Raw genomic sequence first — 20,128 nt, 5'->3', positions numbered from 1 at the left:
GTAGAATCCATCCGTTCACCTTTTCTCCGTCGCACAAAGACACTGCGGTTGGAACCAAAGATCTCAAATTTGGACTCATCAGACCGAAGCACAGGTTTCCACTGGTCTAATGTCCATTCCTTGTGTTTCTTGGCCCAAACAAATCTCTTCTGCTTGTTGCCTCTCCTTAGCAGTGGTTTCCTAGCAGCTACTTGACCATGAAGGCCTGATTCGCGCAGTCTCCTCTTAACAGTTGTTATAGAGATGTGTCTGCTGCTAGAACTCTGTGTGGCATTCATTTGGTCTCTAATCTGAGCTGCTGTTAACTTGTGATTTCTGAGGCTGGTGACTCGGATGAACTTATCCTCAGCAGCAGAGGTGACTCTTGGTCTTCCTTTCCTGGGGCGGTCCTCATGTAAGCTAGTTTCGTTGTAGCGCTTGATGGTTTTTGCGACTGCACTTGGGGACACATTCAAAGTATTCGCAATTTTCCAAACTGACTGACCTGCATTTGTTAGAGTAATGATGGCCAATCGTTTCTCTTTACTTAGCTGATCGGTTCTTGCCATAATATGAATTCTAACAGTTGTCCAATAGGGCTGTCGGCTGTGTATCAACCTGACTTCTGCACAACACAACTGATGGTCCCAACCCCATTAATAAGGGACAAAATTCCACTAATTAACCCCGACAAGGCACACCTGTGAAGTGAAAACCATTTCAGGTGAATTTCAGCTCATTGAGAGAACACCAAGGGTTTGCAGCGCTATCAAAAAAGCAAAGGGTGGCTACTTTGAGGAATCTAAAGACATGCTTTCAGTTATTTCACACTTTTTTGTTAAGTACACAATTCCATATGTGTTCATTCATAGTTTTGATGCCTTCAGTGAGAATCAATAATATAAATAGTCATGAAAATAAAGGAAACGCATTGAATGAGAAGGTGTGTCCAAACTTTTGGCCTGTACTGTAAAAAATAAATAAATAAATAAATATATATGTATGTATATATATATATATATATATATATATATGTATTTTTTTTTTTTTTAAGTATTAAGTATTAATATTATAGACTCATACTTACTCTGAGAACCCCTTCCATTTCAGCAGGAACTCTACTCTTCCCTTCACCACTCTGCGGTCCAAAACCTTCTCCACCACATACTCCTCCTCTTGAAGGAGGTGCTACAGGCTGCTCCTCCTCCTCCTCCTCCTTCACTGCTGCTGCAGGAGGTGCTGCAGGCTGCTCCTCCTCCTCCTTCACTGCTGCTGCAGCTGCAGGAGGTGCTGCAGGCTCCTCCTCCTCCTTCACTGCTGCTGCAGGCTGCTCCTCTTCCTCGGCCTTCTTGTCCTTCTTTCCTGCTCCGGTCGCCAGCTTGACGTCTGCTGAGGGCTCCTTTGGTAGACCCAAGGGGGAAACATGCAGAGATAATGATACAAGGGTTAGAAGAACTAATGGGAGGTGGGAGTGAATTATAGTTTACCATGTTTTACTTTATTCAAATGTTCTGTTTGAATGGAGAAAATGCAAGGGCTGATGAGGTGACCAATCCATAGGACTTCAGAGTGTGAAGTATCTCCTGCATTACAACTGAAATAACTACTAAAATGTAAGCCACAAAAGTCATTAACTGGAGCTACTAGCTAATCAACGACAGTTCATTTACTAGAAAATCGACTCACCTTGCAAACTCAGTTAGTTTTGGAAAACAACAAACTGAGCTAGCGAGCTACACTTTGAAAATGGCAAGTTTAGAACAACGTTTTGATCGTGCAACAAGGCAACCCTGGTTGATTCTTTCTGGGAATAATTGTTAAGATTTACAAAGAATAGGTTTAACGTTACGCCATTTGATATCTAACTGGGATGTTTTGGGACCGATTGTCGCAGGATTGCTACGGGTGAAGTAATGTTACACAGGGTGATACACTGGTGAGAGCAAATTACATTCAGCCATGTATGCAGCTCATTTGAATAGCTCACTTTACCTTATTGTGTCAACAGTTAACTTCATTGTATATTACATGTGGCTAGGGTTGGGTACCGTTCACATTTTTACCGGTGCCAAAACCTGAAATTTAGTTCTGGTACCCAACAGTACCTTTTAGGGGTACTTTCCCTTTGTAATAACAAAAAAAAATGTATTTCAGTTGTAAAAATAGTTTCAAACCTATTTATCCTAGAGTATCTTTGCCTCGTCTTACCTCTGTGTGTGTGTGTGTGTGTGGTGTGTGTGTGTGTGTGTGTGTGTGTGTGTGTGTGTGTGTGTGTTAAAGCTGAGCCCTGCTCTCTGTCAACATGCAGATGGTGTTTCTTCCATCGGGGTGAAAATTTTCCACCTAAACAAGTTCCTTCCTGAGACTATTTTGCAGAGCCAAAGTCGTTCGGAGCTTAGCGCCGCCCAAGACGATTGTGATTGGTTCAGGGTTCGTACACCTTTTCCAAAGTCAAATTCAATTATTTAATGTTTTTGTCACTATAAAAGACATAATACTATAAACAGCCACAATTGTGTTCCATAATAGCAGAAGGATCAGATATTTAAGCAAAACGCAACGTTTTATTTTTCAAAATGTATCACTGTCTAAGCTATCTAACCTGCTGGAGTCAATGTAAAAACAATTACCCCCCAAAAGAAAAAAAAAAATCACTCGACAGGTTCACTTCACTAACCCTGAATTATCACCTTTAAAATGTTTAATCTCTTCATGGTTCCTAACATAACATACAGTAAGACAGCTATGGAGAGGAGCACTGAGTGGGAGCATCTGAGCCAAATGACATGCAGATTGGTCATTCTCTGTCACAATCAAGGAAAACATGTGGTGCACCCTCTTAAGCTGCTTACACACTGACCAGACGGCCGACCGTTGACAGAAAAGCCAGTTGAAATGATCAGTCTCCCCGTGTTGGTACGAAAAGTGCCACAGAACACACCAAAAAGACGAGACGTAATACATCTCTATAACAGCAGGCAGCGCTACTCTGTATTTTTGCCCAAGAAATGAAAACCGGCAGCTGATTGGACGAAGGCGTCACATGGGTTTTTTTCTCCGAAAATTCAAAGCCAGACTGTCATGGTGGCCGTTCAGAATACAATCTCATATTGTACTAAAATAGTTCACTGAAACATGTTTCTGAAAACATTTTAAGTGAGAAATAGGCCATGCAGTTGCTAAATCTGTCTTCATTTCAGCTCAAAGGTCTATTGGGTAGAGGTCGACTGATTAATCGGTTTTGCCGATTAATCGGCACCGATAGTTGATTGGTGGAACTATCGTTATCGGCAAAAACCCATACCGATAGTTTTTCCTGGTTGCGTCCGTTGCTGGAGCGGCTGAGAAGCGCGCGCTGTCATTCATTACACAGTACTGAGAGCTGAGAAGGGTCTGCTGGCATCATGAATTACAACAGCGGCCTCTAGAGGCGAAATAAAAACTATCACTGATGCCTTGTGTTGTTTATTTTCGACACGTGTTACTGCGCGCTGCACGGAGAGCACATGCTGTGCGGAGAAGGCTGACATCAGATGCGCGTTTAAAGCATCGACAGCAAAAAGGTATGTATATAGTACATTTTGTCATATCATTATGAAGTTATTAATTTGTTGAATAGATGCTGCATTAGTAGAGAAAGAACAGCACAACAGTATGTTTGTTTGCTTCCGAGGCTGAGATGACTCTAAACATTAGTAGTAGGCTAACTTACCTCAAGCGGTTAAACACTGACAAAAATAAACGCAAGTCCGACCCAATCACTCTGGTTCTGTTGGCAGTTGCGTTGAGTTCCGTTGCTCTGATTGGTTGTAGGTCTATCCAAAGAATGAGCATTATAATTCATATAAAGGACAAAACTATTTACATTTCTTCAAAAAAGGCCCAAATGTATGCCAAATCTCAAAACATTCTTCTCTGTAGAACGGTTTCAGACTCACATTTTGACAAGAATCTGAGTAGGACCACATCAGGCTAGTTCTAAACTGTTCTACAGAGAAGAATGGCGTCACTGTTTTGAGATTTGGCATACATTTGGGCCTTTTTTGAAGAAATGTAAATAGTTTGTCCTTTATATAAATTATAATGCTCATTTTGTTTCTTTTTGCACTGGATGACTCCAAATATGTAGGAGAACTGTTTTAGACAACACACATGCTTGTGTAGCAGTGCTGTGGGTGTAATATCAATAAATATGACATTATTATTTTGATTATTGGCAAAAGCGTCTGGACTTTTTTTTTGAAAAAATGTATGTATTTTGTCAACTGTTTCATCCAGTATCAATTCTAAATACTATCAGTCGATTAATCGGTTATTGGCAAATACGGCCCAACCTAGCTATCGGTAAAATCCACTATCGGTCGACCTCTACTATTGGGCTATTGCACAAAACCAGGATAAGGGATTACAAAAGCAGAGGCAGATAAGTTACCATGGAGATTTATTCTGTACAGCTAGAATTTTTGCAATTCATACTTTGCAGTGACGTCATTACCATGGATACCTGGTGGGCAAGAAACGCCGATAGAATGGCGATGAACAGTGGCCAGCCAGGGGAATTGCAGCCTTGCAGATTTCCGATACTACAATCAATCAACTATTTAGACCATATGTCACTCGGAACTTGTGATCCATACACAGCACCTGCTGATGTTTTCATTGCTTTGAAGCTGGCAAAGTCTCTCCCAGACTTGGAGTTTGGAGATATTTACATCTATCTTATAGAGAATCTGTCACCTTACACCGCACAAAACATGAAAGCCTACAAAAGTACAGATAGCTATCTTTTTTTCAAGAGTGGATGGGTTAACAACGCTGTCGTATAGGAGGTGAAAAACAGGAATATCTTCATAATCAAAGCAAAGGTGAGTGTAACTAGTTAGCTAGCTACCCGCTAACGTTTGCTAATCTGTTCCGTCGTGTGATGAAGTCTTCATCTGAATATGTACACCCTGCCTGCCGGCGAATGACAGACTGACTTGATAAGTAGTTTTTTTTTAAAACCTTCTGCCAACACGAGGCTATGTATCATGTAGGGTGACCAGACGTCCCAGTTTGACGCTAAAATATCCCGGTTTACACCAACCACTATGAAAATGTCCCGGTTGTCAGCGATTACATAGCCGACGTGGTCTTATTATAGCTGATCATTAACTAAACCCATGTAGAAAGACTAATAAAGCGTCCAGCGTATGATTTTAACAATGTGTGTGTGTGTCAGTCATCGGTCTGCGTCTGCATAATCTGTGCAGCCAGCGTTACGATGTAGATCTGTAAACATTGTTGCAACGCCTCTTCTTATCTGTCTCGTGTTAACCAGTCTTTTGCTGACACCTGTGTTAAATTCCACAGTAGGCTTTCAGACAACAAATTGATTCTTGAGCAAATCCACTCCTTTAACAAATATACGTTATAGAATGATGTTCTTGCCCGCCAGCCAGTAGTTGTGACGTCACGTGCAAAGTATGAATTGGCGGTTAACACTGTTAATCTACCTTCCACATTGGAAGGTAGCCAATGAGAATTGAGTGATTTAGACGGGCAACTATCAGTAAGCAGGGTGCGCTGCTGCTTACGGGCCCAGACCAATCACTGCAAGACATTGATTGACAGCCGGGGACCCCTTTCGCATTTTCATTACTCACGACAATCTCAGCAGTCCCACCTGCAGCCACTGACCAAGCGGGAGTGAGAAAGGGTCAAATTAAAAAAGTAATACTGTTCCATTTCCTTCCTCGCTACACAATGAACTCGGAGTAGATTGGAGAAAACAGCATTATATTAAACTGTGAATGAATCTAAACAACTGTACAACAAAAGGTCAACGTTTCTTTAAAGTAAATTCACTCAGAGCATTTCAGAAAAAAGAAAACTCAATAAAAAGTGATTTTGCCGACACTAGATATCAGTCCAAAGCTACCCACTATATGTGATTAAAGTGCTGCGAGCTGTAAGTTCACCACTTCTACAGAAGGCCGAAGATGACGTCATCTCAGAGACAGCTGTCTTCCTGTCTCACTCAGACTCCGTTGTTTAGGTGTGCTAACTTACACTAACAACTCTACTGTCCTCAAAATACCTCCGCTAGAAATAGTCCGGTTGGTTTGGGACGGTGTGAAAGCTCATCTGAACTCAGGTGCAGATCGAACACCAGAACTCTGGTCCGCTTGAAAACGGGGGTCCCGGTTCAGGTGGGAACGCGATCTGACCCAAACACAGGAAGTGGACCAAAAACAGAGTATTAACTAGCCTGCAGTTTCAACCTTTCACACAGTTTACAGACTTAAATATCTGGTTTAATGGATGAGAACTTTCAGATCCATATGTAATGCGTGTGCAGGTTAGTTCCAGTGGTGTAGTCTACGTGATACGCAGGAATACGCAGTACACCCACTGAGAAAGCTCCAGGATTTCCATATACCCACTTAAAAATGCCCAATGATACGCAACAACATACTTTCCATTATCTTTTTATATATTTTGAATTGTCATCTGTTATTTTCTTCTTAGCATAGGCTAAATAAAAAGGTATTTACACAATAAATTACTGTATCCAAATGCAACAAAAATGCAGCTGCTGACGCTCAAAACTTCGCTGGGGGAGGACACCCAGACCCCCCCTCCGCCACTTTACTTGAGTATTTTCCCTACTGTCCCTCTGGCTGTTCCTCTCTCCGTCCCTGCAGGGTTTCTTCCTCCTCACCCTCTTCTTCATCCTCCTCACCCTCTTCTTCTTCATCCTCATCACCTCCTCCTCACCCTCTTCTTCATCCTCCTCACCCTCTTCTTCATCCTCCTCCCCCTCTGAATCTCCCTCTCTGTGTCAGAGCCCTCCCTTTCATCACATGCCCTCTCTCCAACCTCCCCAGACTCCTCTGGCTCTCCCTCTTCCTGCTCCTCAACACCTTCATTTGTTTCTCTCCCTTTTTGGTTTCCTGGGGCTAAAAAGGACGCTATGTCCCTTCCTCGTTTCATGACAACTATTAGAAGAAGAAAAAACGGAGGGGCATGCATTACATTTCGTTTCCTAACCATCCCTCCCTACTTAACACGGGCAGATAGCCTGTTGATTACTTTACTCAAATGGATTTATTATCGCGATGCAACAGCCAAGATGGATGAAGTCCCGTGGTTAACATCCCAGCATTGTGTAGTCCTAGCAACGAGACTGACATTTGGATATTCGCTTCTGCTTCGATGAGTTTGTTTAGATATGATTACGTTTGTAAACATATCGAGAGCAGACATTTCCAAACTTGATTTCATTCTCAGTCTGAGGAACAAAAGGAACCCGGTTATGAGCAACAACAACAACAACAACAAGTCCCTTCCGAGATGAAATGGTTGATCTTACCAACAGGAGAACTCGGAGCTCCTCTGCTCTCTCCAAGAGGAGTTGCTGTCTCATTCACCGAGCACCACCACACGCTGCACGCTAAATAACTATTCACGTTAGTTGATATCTGTGGTATCGTAGACTGTAAGTAACGTTAGTCTGTTTAACGTTAGACTATCGTAGGACTCAATGATGCCTTCAAGTGGACGGAACAGCTGCTGAGATGCTAACAGTGTAGCTAGCTAGGTTAGCATTTGCTACCAGCGTCCTCCTGATGTTCTTCCAACGCTTTCAGTGTTGGTGCCTGAAGAAGTCCGACATCTGTACAGGCAGCTGCATAGTGCTATCTAATGAAGTTATATCTGCGGTGAGTTACACTGACGTTACCACTGGAGTCAAATGAGTCAAGACACCCACTGAGCATTGACATATATATAAGGTTCTAAGCTAGTGTTTGGGTGCGCCGCTCTAATTTACCCGTGTAGAACGTTGCGTCGCACATTAGTTCCGCGTGTAAAACCATAATAAATTCATAATTGTTTTATTTTCGGCTGGTCACGGCCCTAACAGGATTTTATATATATCATATTATATTATATTGGCTGAACATGACCATGTTAGTCTCACAACATAACATCTACATTAAATGTACATGTACATTAAAATTAAAATAATAATAATCCCAAAAAGGAAGACTTACTAAAACTTAATTAAAGAACATAAAAAAAGAGATTTTCCTGCATCAACAAAATCCATAAAGTCAGTCCTGTCCTAGCACACATCACATTATGATATAAAAATGGACTATTTAAGAAATTATTCATGAATTAATCTCTTTAAATGTGTACATGAAGGCAGGGTATATTTCCACTATTGCATATTTGTAAAAATCTGTGATGTAAAGGAAGATTATTTTACAATCGTATGAGTAGCTGGTGGTTATTCTGTGCTTACCATCCACTAAAATTAACCACAAAGTCACATATTTCTTATATGAGTTACAAAACCATGTCAGATACAATCAGGGACATCTGATCAATAAGAAAATGCTATTTGTATCAAAGAAAGTCATAAGGTAACCTTTCTAACATTTAGAAATATATCTGTGACAGGGCCTGACATTTTAGGGGGTGAAAAATGTCTTTTATTCAGGCATAAACACTTGCTGAGATGGCACGATATGTGTTTCTCATAGCTTAACATGTCCTTCATATTGCTTAATGTTCAGATTTAAAAAGAAAAATATGCTGGCTCTATACACGCTACAAGTCCTGATTATTTACATGGAGTCTGGTGGAGATATGCTGGCTCTATACACGCTAAAAGTCCTGATTATTTACATGGAGTCTGGTGGAGATATGCTGGCTCTATACACGCTAAAAGTCCTGATTATTTACATGGAGTCTGGTGAAAATATGCTGGCTCTATACACACTAAAAGTTCTGATTATTTACATGGAGTCTGGTAGAGATATGCTGGCTCTATACACGCTAAAAGTCCTGATTATTTACGTGGAGTATGGTGGGAATATGCTGGCTCTATACACACTAAAAGTGCTGATTATTTACATGGAGTCTGGTGGAGATATGCTGGCTCTATATACGCTAAAAGTCCTGATTATTTACATGGAGTCTGGTGGAGTTTGGTGATGGTGATTTCAGGGCTGTTTCATGTTAAACTAAAAGGATCTTACTCTTTAACTAAAAGGTCTATCTCTGTAGGGATCCTTTCCATAATGTTGTCAGACACTTAGAATAATAATCTGAGTCTGTCAGTGGCAACAACAGAACTTTTAGTGGATGGAAACTTTACCTTTTAATTAGCAGTTTAAACACAGACACAACAGGAAGAATAAATCCATCAAATCAAGTCACAAATAATCAGCATGTGGCCTTGTTTTATTTCATTTATTTTGCATTTAGTTGTTCCACATTCCCAGACATTTAAAACAATTCAATCATAATAGTTTTGGTTGTTATATTTGAGGTATTACGGTTTCTCATACCTGCATGTATGTTCACTTGTGTGTGATGATGGAGACGGATGAACAGAGCCGTGCACATGTATGGAATAAATAACGATATAAAACAGAAGCTCCGCTTATACTTTCACATCAAGTTAATTTTCTACTTTTTAATCCTCAATTCAAACTACAAAGTAAAATGAAATTATATGTTATAATAATATTAATCCTTAGAGTTTTTGGGACAAAGAGTCTATGTACATGAAGGATTGTTTGTTCCACAATGACAAAACTATCATATCTGCAGAGGTTCAGTTACTGGCTTGTAAGAGAACTAAAATCCAAACTTTAAGAGTCTGACTGGCCAACAGGAATAAAAGACGGGAAAAGCAATAAGATGAGACAGCCATTAGGCAGAAAGGTTAGAACCCTAGTGCTACCAAAGCAGAAGGTAATAGCAGAAGCATTAAAGATTGAAGTAAAGGTCAGTATTGGGATGGCATTTATTGTTGAGGAGTCATTCTGCAGCAAATTATGGAAATTTGTCATTTAAATTTTTTTTTTTTCACCCAAGGCTAATTGATTTTGAATTATTGATATAATCAAGTGTAGCAGTCGTTAACATGTGTCCTTGTTTTTAGACAGCTGTGATGCTCCACCAGATGTTCCAGCTGCAGTCAGTTAGCTGCACATGTCCAAACTGTGCAGCTTGATGCAGAATCAACAGTAGCAGTTGACAGGCTGTTGTTCTACCTCCCATTCCTCCTGTTTAACTCCACTGGGCACTTTTCTATATGATGATTGTTTATAGAAACATTTCTTTTCCAAATTTTAAATATATTACAATATGATTCAAAATATAAAGGACATAATAGTAACCAATAACAGTTGATTATTTTTTAGATGTTCCATATCATGAAGCATTTTAGTCCAACAGTTCAAATGTTGATAATCCCAGAGATGAAATCAGATGAATGTTTTTGTGTTTGAGTCTCAGATCTGCTTCACAGTGCAGAGTGTGTGTGATGGTGAACAGACTGAACTTTGATTTCAGCAGCTGATCTTCAGTCAGTGTTTCTGTCCACAGGAGAGACTCTCAGTCCTGCAGAGGACACAGAGACACTGAGGAACCAGCAGGCCACAGGTGAAACCCAGGATAGAGAGGTTGAGTGAATGTGGTGTTGAAGGTGTGGATGTGGATCAGTGAGTCAGAGGAGACTGTGTAGAAGGACAGAATGCCAGCAGGAACGTCCACATACACTGCTACTCTGTTAGAGACAGAGGAGGAGGAGATGGATGTGTTTCTCTTATTGTGACAGACAGAGTAACCATTGTCATCAGAGCAGTGCAGTCTCCAGGAATGATCATTCTCTCCAAACATAGAGTCTTGACTGTTTCCTTTCCTTCCTATTCCTCTGTAACTCACTGATATATGACCCCCTCCTCTCCTCTCGACCTCCCAGTAACAGCGACCAGTCAGAACATTTCTACACAGCAGCTGACCAAAGTAGTCAAACCTCTCTGGATGATCAGGATATGACTGATCATCCTCCACCTCTGTCACCTTCCTGTTGTTGTCAGACAGTTTGAGGTTTCTGTGTACTGTGTTTGTGTCCAGTTCCAGTTCACAGACATCTGATGAGAGAACAAGACACAATACAGCTGCAGGTTATCATCTGATGATTTATTAACAACTTTACTGACAATAACGGAAAGAAAACCATTCAAACATTAATTTCATATTCAGCTGTGAGTGATGTTTAACAATCCAGTTCTAACAACACGAACACTTACTGAACATGAGAGTCAACATGTCAATGTTCAGCTCGTGGAACAACAATCAAACTTTTTGATGGATCATTTCCCTCCAAAACTAACGTGGGTTTCTGTGGACTCTTAAGTATTAAATGTTTATAAATCAAACAAACAAAACTGTAAAAAGTGTTAAACCCCATTCTGCACGATAATGCATGTAGTTTCTTTTTAAAATGTATATCCTCCAAAGAGGTTGGACTAAAGGATGTAATCACTGCGTTGGCTCGTCGTGAGGTTCTGTCTAGTTTATGGGAACCGGTTAGATTGGACGTTTTCTGAAGAGAACAACAGTCAGCACGCTCACTCCCCGACAGACTGCTGCTTGAATCACCTTTAATGAACGGTGATGAAGCTGTGGCCTCCAGTGATGTTGATAAGTTTAAAATGTAGTGAGTCTCTGGGATAGGGCTGCACAATTAATTGCACCTTTTTTTTCTTTGCACTTTTCAAATGGAAATAAAAAAAACGCAATTTAGTAAGCAGAGGCATGTGGCTAATGCCCTGTGCATTCTGTCATTTTACATGACTTGGACGGAAATAAAAAAGTCTCCATTCTAGCCTGTGTAACTCTGTGGCAGTAAGGCCTAAAATCACCCTGACCCTTGTAACAAAAACTTGAGTGTTACCTTTCCAATGATATCAGGCACACCCCAGAGTGTCAAAGTATAAGGGAGCTGTACCACTTTTAATTTGGGTATGACGTTTAGACCAAAAAGCATGAAATTTCAAGCGTTTCTTCAGCCACTTCTTTCTACAACAGTCGAGAACCCTTTTGCAGTTATGTAAGCACATAATGTAATCTGAAAACTGCTGCCCTGATTAAAAAAACAATGCAACTGATCTCAGCTGGTATTCTATCTGGAATGGAGTGCAATAGACATTTCTAAGTGACCCCAAACTTTTGACCGGTAGTGTATGTAAGGAAATAACATGGGCACAGGCTAATTATTGCTTACTAAAATGCTTGTTAATATCAGTAATTAAACTTAAATAGCTAATGTAAATCGAAACTGCCTGCAAGCTTCTCCTGACTATACGGTAATTCCTGTCACAAAGTACACACTCGTTAGCCTATTTTTACAAAAATGTCTGCTACGGGGCTATAACGTGAGATACAGTGGCTTGAAAAAGTATTCATACCCCTTGAACTTTTCCACATTTTGTCACATTACAACCACAAATGTAAACGTATTTCATTGGGATTTTATGTGATAGACCAACACTAAGTGGCGCATAATTGGGAAGTGGAAGGAAAATGATACATGGTTTTCAAATTTTTTTACAAATAAAAAACTGAAAAGTGTGGCGTGCAAAAGTATTCAGCCCCCTTTACTCTGATAGCCCTAAATAAAATCCAGTGCAACCAATTGCCTTCAGAAGTCACCTAATTAGTAAATAGAGTCCAACTGTGAGTAATCTAATCTCAGTATAAATACAGCTGTTCAGTGAAGGCCTCAGAGGTTTGTTAGAGTCAACATTAGTGAACAAACAGCACCATGAAGCCCAAGGAACATACCAGACAGGTCAGTGATAAAGTTGTGGAGAAGTTTAACGCAGGGTTAGGTTATAAAACAATATTAGTTGTTGATGGGAAGATGGATGGAGCCAAATACAGGGCAATCTTAGAAGAAAACTTGTTACAGTCTGCAAAAGACTTGAGACTGGGGCGGAGGTTCACCTTCCAGCAGGACAACAACCCTAAACATACAGCCAGAGCTACAATGGAATGGCTTAGATCAAAGCATATTCATGTGTTAGAATGGCCCAGTCAAAGTCCAGACCTAAATCCAATTGAGAATCTCTGGCAAGACTTGAAACTTGCTGTTCACAGATGCTTTCCATCCAATCTGACTAAGCTTGATCGATTTTGCAAACAAGAATGGACAAAAATTTCAGTCTCTAGATGGGCAAAGCTGGTAGAGACATACCCCCAAAAGACTTGCAGCTGTAATTGCAGTGAAAGGCGGTTCTACAAAGTATTGACTCAGGGGGGCTGAATACTTTTGCATGCCACATTTCTCAGTTTTTTATTTGTAAAAAAATTTGAAAACCATGTATCATTTTCCTTCCACTTCACAATTATGCCCCACTTAGTGTTGGTCTATCACATAAAATCCCAATGAAATACGTTTACATTTGTGGTTGTAACATGACAAAATGTGGAAAAGTTCAAGGGGTATGAATACTTTTTCAAGCCACTGTACAAGGTAATGAAGCCTTTTATACATTGTCGTGGTTCTTTAAAAATAAACAATGGACAAATAGTCTTTAAATGCTTCAGCTGTAAAGTTATTCACTGTCAAAGCGAAGCCAAAATGAATGGGAGTCAATGGAATGCTAACGGCGGGTCATGGCTTGTTAGCCTAAGAATTTCCCCATAATGCTTGTTTACCCCCTTGGTTCCTCCAAGTCAGGGTTTATCAGTTTGTATCAGTACATTTACTCAAGTACTGTACTTTACTTAAGTATTTTCCCCACTACATCTCAGACGGAAATGTTATACTTTTTACTCAGCTACATCTATCCAACAGCTTTCTACTGATTCAGGAGCATTCACAGTATTGTTCCAATTCTTTATTCTTCAACTTTATTTGGACACCTCTAACTTCTGCATACTTTCAGCTACAAAAATCATTCAAATATCAAAATATTCAGCTTTTTAAGCACATGATGGGTCAACTGTTTTTCTGCTATTATACTTTTTAAAATAAGCTTTTTCACATTTTATTTTACATTCAAAGTCAATAGAGCAATCTTCAAATCCTCTTCAGGCACCTTTTTTGTAATGCTACTCCTCCCACATAACTAACTACAGACATCATTCAAACTTTAAACTGTTTAAACTATTTTTGTCTTTCTTTCTTTCTATCTACCTGCGGTCAAACCTTAAAATGTTCCACATCTTTCATTCATTAAGAATCTTTTTACAACTTGTAAATTATTTTTGTACTTTTTGAAAATACTGAATTGAAATCCATAAAGCAGACAATTCAGTTCAGCTTTTACAAAAACTTCCATACAATGTTAGTATTATTCATATTTTTAAAGACATTCATATTAATTATAACAGTTTCCACTTTAGCACAACTTCACTTTCTTCTTACACAATGAAGCCTGCAATTCAGTGTAGTGACAGCTTTTCAGAAAACCTTTAAATATTCCACTTTTGTATCATACATGTTTGGTGTTATTTAATATGTTAATGAAATTTAAACTATTTCAACTTGTCCAACTATTCTTACCGTTTCACCTTCTTTCGCATTAAAGCCAACAATCTAGTTAAATTTTAGGAATTTAGCTTTTCAGCATTCACAAGCATTTTCTGCAAGAAATTTTCAGATTAGTTTTTTCCCTTCCTGTTCAATAAAAAACCATGTATCTCCAGATGTGTATTGATGTTGAATGTTTGTGATAAATTGAAGTATGATGTCATAGGAGTGTCATAAAAAAGAATAAACCTGTAAAATAATAAGAAACTAAATGTCTGAGTTCAATTCACTTCAGTTTATTTAAAAAGAGGACAGATCAAATTTATAAAACAAATGATTATACATGGGTTAAACATCTTATTTTAAAGCTATTGACAGCCTGCTGATACAATTTAAACAGGTGAGTTATATAAACAGTTATGAAGTGTGAAATTAGCTTCATAGACCAATAATGTCATAGTTAACTCATGATTAATCACAATTAATCGCACATTTTTATCTATTCTAAATGTCCCTTGACTTCTTTTTGTCCCATTATATTTTCTCATTTTAATGCTTTATCAACATGGAAAAGTGGATTGGCTTGCTTTGTGCAAATTATTTTTTTATTGAAAACAACATTGGCATATACAGTGGGGCAAAAAAGTATTTAGTCAGCCACCAATTGTACAAGTTCTCCCACTTAAAAAGATGAGAGAAGCCTGTAATTTTCATCATAGATACACTTCAACTATGAGAAGAAAAAAAAATCCAGAAAATCACATTGTAGGATTTTTTATGAATTAATTGGTAAATTCCTCGGTAAAATAAGTATTTGGTCACCTACAAACAAGCAAGATTTCTGGCTCTCACAGATCTGTAACTTCTTCTTTAAGAGGCTCCTCAGTCCTCCACTCGTTACCTGTATTAATGGCACCTGTTTGAACTTGTTATCAGTATTATAGACACACTGTCCACAACCTCAAACAGTCACACTCCAAACTCCACTATGGGCAAGACCAAAGAGCTGTCAAAGGACACCAGAAACAAAATTGTAGACCTGCACCAGGCTGGGAAGACTGAATCTGCAATAGGTAAGCAGCTTGGTGGGAAGAAATCAACTGTGGGAGCAATTATAAAAAAATGGAAGACATACAAGACCACTGATAATCTCCCTCGATCTGGGGCTCCATGCAAGATCTCACCCCGTGGGGTCAAAATGATCACAAGAACGGTGAGCAAAAATCCCAGAACCACACGGGGGGACCTAGTGAATGACCTTTAGAGAGCTGGGACCAAAGTAACAAAGGCTACCATCAGTAACACACTACGCCGCCAGGGACTCAAATCCTGCAGAGCCAGACGTGTACCCCTGCTTAAGCCAGTACATGTCCAGGCCCGTCTGAAGTTTGCTAGAGAGCATTTGGATGATCCCGAAGAGGATTGGGAGAATGTCATGGTCAGATAAAACTAAAATAGAACTTTTTGGTAAAAGCTCAACTCGTCGTGTTTGGGAGAAAGAATGCTGAGTTGCATCCAAAGAACACCATACAGTGCCTTGCGAAAGTATTCGGCCCCCTTGAACTTTTCTACCTTTTGCCACATTTCAGGCCTCAAACATAAAGATATAAAACTGTAATTTTTTGTGAAGAATCAACAACAAGTGGGACATAATCATGAAGTGGAACGAAATTTATTGGATATTTCAAACCTTTTAAACAAATAAAAAACTGAAATATTGGGCGTGCAAAATTATTCAGCCCCCTTCAGTTAATACTTTGTAGCGCCACCTTTTGCTGCGATTACAGCTGTAAGTCGCTTGGGGTATGTCTCTATCAGTTTTGCACATCGAGAGACTGACATTTTTGCCCATTCCTCCTTGCAAAACAGCTCGAGCTCAGTGAGGTTGGATGGAGAGCGTTTGTGAACAGCAGTTTTCAGTTCTTTCCACAGATTCTCGATTGGATTCAGGTCTGGACTTTGACTTGGCTATTCTAACACCTGGATATGTTTATTTGTGAACCATTCCATTGTAGATTTTGCTTTATGTTTTGGATCATTGTCTTGTTGGAAGACAAATCTCCGTCCCAGTCTCAGGTCTTTTGCAGACTCCATCAGGTTTTCTTCCAGAATGGTCCTGTATTTGGCTCCATCCATCTTCCCATCAATTTTAACCATCTTCTCTGTCCCTGCTGAAGAAAAGCAGGCCCAAACCATGATGCTGCCACCACCATGTTTGACAGTGGGGATGGTGTGTTCAGGGTGATGAGCTGTGTTGCTTTTACGCCAAACATAACGTTTTGCATTGTTGCCAAAAAGTTCGATTTTGGTTTCCTACGACCACAGCACCTTCTTCCACATGTTTGGTGTGTCTCCCAGGTGGCTTTTGGCAAACTTTAAACGACACTTTTATGGATATCTTTAAAGGAAATGGCTTTCTTCTTGCCACTCTTCCATAAAGGCCAGATTTGTGCAGTATACGACTGATTGTTGTCCTATGGACAGTCTCCCACCTCAGCTGTAGATCTCTGCAGTTCATCCAGAGTGATCATGGGCCTCTTGGCTGCATCTCTGATCAGTCTTCTCATTGTATGAGCTGAAAGTTTAGAGGGACGGCCGGGTCTTCGTAGATTTGTAGTGGTCTGATACTCCTTCCATTTCAATATTACGACCTGCACAGTGCTCCTTGTGGGATGTTTAAAGCTTGGGAAATCTTTTTATACTGGTGTGTTCCTTGTTCTTCATGATGCTCTCTGCGCTTTACACGGACCTCTGAGACTATCACAGAGCAGGTGCATTTATACGGAGACTTGATTACACACAGCTGGATTCTATTTATCATCATTAGTCATTTAGGTCAACATTGGATCATTCAGAGATCCTCACTGAACTTCTGGAGAGTTTGCTGCACTGAAGGTAAAAGGGCTGAATAATTTTGCAATTTTCGCCCACTTTTTCAGTTTTTTATTTGTTAAAAAAGTTTGAAATAGCCAATAAATTTCGTTCCACTTCATAATTGGGACCCACTTGTTGTTGATTCTTCACAAAAAATTACAGTTTTATATCTTTATGTTTGAGGCCTGAAATGTGGCAAAAGGTCGAAACGTTCAAGGGGGCCGAATACTTTCGCAAGGCACTGTACCTACTGTGAAGCATGGGGGTGGAAACTTCATGCTTTTGGGCTGTTTTTCTACAAAGGGACCAGGACGACTGATCCGTGTAAAGGAAAGAATGAATGGGGCCGTGTATCATGAGATTTTGAGTGAAAACCTCCTTCCATCAGCAAGGGCATTGAAGATGAAACGTGGCTGGGTCTTTCAGCATGACAATGATCCCAAACACACCGCCCGGGCAACGAAGGAGTGGCTTCGTAAGAAGCATTTCAAGGTCCTGGAGTGGCCTAGCCAGTCTCCAGATCTCAACCCCATAGAAAATCTTTGGAGGGAGTTGAAAGTTCGTGCTTGTGAAAGTGAAAGTGTTGCCCAGCGACAGCCCCAAAACATCACTGCTCTAGAGGAGATCTGCATGGAGGAATGGGCCAAAATACCAGCAACAGTGTGTGAAAACCTTTTGAAGACTTACAGAAAACGTTTGACCTCTGTCATTGCCAACAAAGGTTATATAACCAAGTATTGAGATGAACTTTTGTTATTGACCAAATACTTATTTTCCATCATAATTTGCAAATAAATTCATTAAAAATCCTACAATGTGATTTTCTTTTCTCATTTTGTCTCTCATAGTTGAAGTGTACCTATGATGAAAATTACAGGCCTCTCTCATCTTTTTAAGTGGGAGAACTTGCACAATTGGTGGCTGACTAAATACTTTTTTTGCCCCACTGTACGTAGTGTTCAATTTCACACTAATGTTCACACTTGGAGCTAGTAATCTGTCACACAATGTAACACTGTTACCTCCATTTTCCATTGCAGATAGTACTGCCTCATGTCTGAGGCGAGCGTGGCTGGTCGTCATATAGCGACTGCCGTTTCCCACCGTGGTCAGAAATAACAGAGGAGACTCTTTGGTGCTCTCACTAGGACTCTAGAGTTACTATTCTCGCCGAAGCTTATCGCCGTGACGAGCCTACTAGCTACGCGGCTCGCAAGCCCAAACAAGTGTGTTCGGCCGCGGCGTGTGTCTGTTTCATTTCCGGTCTGCCACGCCAAGACCCGCCCTTCAATCACTACTATTGGCCAGGCATCCAAGGTAACGTAACCCCATTTGTTCAGGTCCTATCCCCTGACCAATCAGCTATCCTAACCTTAACCAATCAAGATGAAATGTCTAACCCCAATCAATCGAGCTGCTTCGTATGGCGGACCTTGGTGTGGCCATAGTGGGATTTGTAATTTTTAATCATAATTTCTCCCTGAATTTCCAACTGATTTTCAAGCGGTTTACTACAAATGCCAGACATGCATTTATAATACAGGATACTTGATTAAATAAAAAATGCAGGTTTTCTTACCAAACTTTTTCAAAATATTTTGAAGCTAGTGACAGTCTGCTGATTTAAGCCTTGATACAATTTAAACAGGTGAGTTATATAAACAGTTGGTATGAAGTGTGAAATTAGCTTCATAGTCCAAAACCGTTTTTTTTTTTGTACCAGGCTGTAAACATTTATATATTTCTGATGTAAAGTCTGGATTTTTTCACATGAGGGTCTATGGGGAATGACGCGAGGAACTGTTCAGCGACACACATAAACATCGTTTTCAGCATCTTACTGAGATATTAATAATCACTCAAATAAAACATACATAACCTGACACAAGCTAGCATTAGCTCAATTCAGTATCAGGACAGGCACTTAACCTATGGTTAGTTTAAAAGAAGGATTAATGTTACCTTTTGTGATATTAAATTCAACACTGTAGTAATAGTATAATATTGTAAAACATATTTTTCATCCGTGAAATGTTATTCCATGTTGCTTAGTTTAGCATTTCTTTCACATGAACATGTGGGGGCCGGTTCAGCGAAAAGAGGAGGCGTGTTCAGGCGCAAACATTCCCTGGTGCTATTTTGCAGTTTTGGAAAACAATTCCGGACCAGGAAAAACCTAGTTTAAAGTCAGTGGCTCTAGTCTAAAGTCAGTGGCGCTAGTCTAAAGTCAGTGGTGGTGTTATTTAGATGCTATTTTAGGGGTGTATGCTTGGCCATAATGTAGCGTGCACAACGCACATACACGTTGCTTCTCTCATATACATGCAGCAGTTCCCATTTTTGCAAACCATACATAATTTAAAAAAATATTACTGAAATTGCACTTCAGGTGTTTGGATAGGTCAGGAGGCACTTTACAGTACAGTCCTGTTGGGAACGGGTATGGTTACAGACTCAAGTATTGGCAAATTATCAAAGATGTTTATCAATATTAATAAAATTGTGAATATGGATATTAATAACTTCATCAAATTAATTACTATCAAAACGGGGCACCACCCTGAATCCAGGGGCCAATAACTGAACTGTGGAAACAGTCTCAAAGGTAGTCTCTTTAACTGCAGGCTACAGTAAATCCCTCAAGAGCAAGCAGTGCAACAGTGGCGAGGACAAACTCCCTCTTGGGAAGAAAACTCGGACAGACCCAGGCTCTTGGTAGGCGGTGTCTGACGGTGCCGGTTGGGGATGTGATGAACAGTGATAATAATAGTCACATTAACCAAGATCTTGGTGCCAACGTTCTCCAAGGAAATGTGCTGGGTGAAAAAACATAAGGACTCCGGGGAGTAAACTCCCCAGAAGCTAAGATTAGTAACAAGCATTTCTGGGACAGGATGCACACAAATAGAAACAGAAAGGGAGAGGAGAGAGCATCTCTGTGTGTCTAAGGAA

At 40.0% G+C, this 20,128-nt stretch overlaps 1 protein-coding gene across 4 annotated transcripts in view; it reads right to left on the bottom strand.

Moving 5' to 3' along the window:
- LOC120571101 (zinc finger protein 664-like) overlaps positions 1 to 20,128 on the bottom strand; it is a 416,820-nt gene that overhangs the window by 25,632 nt on the left and 371,060 nt on the right. Inside the window, exons 1-3 of one of the 4 annotated variants that reach the window (XM_039819810.1) lie at positions 7,334 to 7,808; positions 1,238 to 1,378; positions 1,067 to 1,152 (exon numbers count right to left, since the gene is read on the bottom strand). The exons of the other annotated variants lie outside the window; for them this stretch is intronic. Of the exons in view, the coding sequence (XP_039675744.1) occupies positions 1,067 to 1,152; positions 1,238 to 1,378; positions 7,334 to 7,387 (281 nt within the window). The 5' untranslated portion in view covers positions 7,388 to 7,808. Of the gene's footprint in view, positions 1 to 1,066; positions 1,153 to 1,237; positions 1,379 to 7,333; positions 7,809 to 20,128 lie in introns of those variants that run through there. 4 annotated transcript variants of the gene reach the window in all.

Source organism: Perca fluviatilis, chromosome 2 (genome assembly GCF_010015445.1).
Source record: "Perca fluviatilis chromosome 2, GENO_Pfluv_1.0, whole genome shotgun sequence".
NCBI classification, from domain to species: Eukaryota; Metazoa; Chordata; class Actinopteri; order Perciformes; family Percidae; genus Perca; species Perca fluviatilis.
Note: the sequence above shows the minus strand (reverse complement) of the source record. Positions and strands in the feature narration are given on the sequence as shown.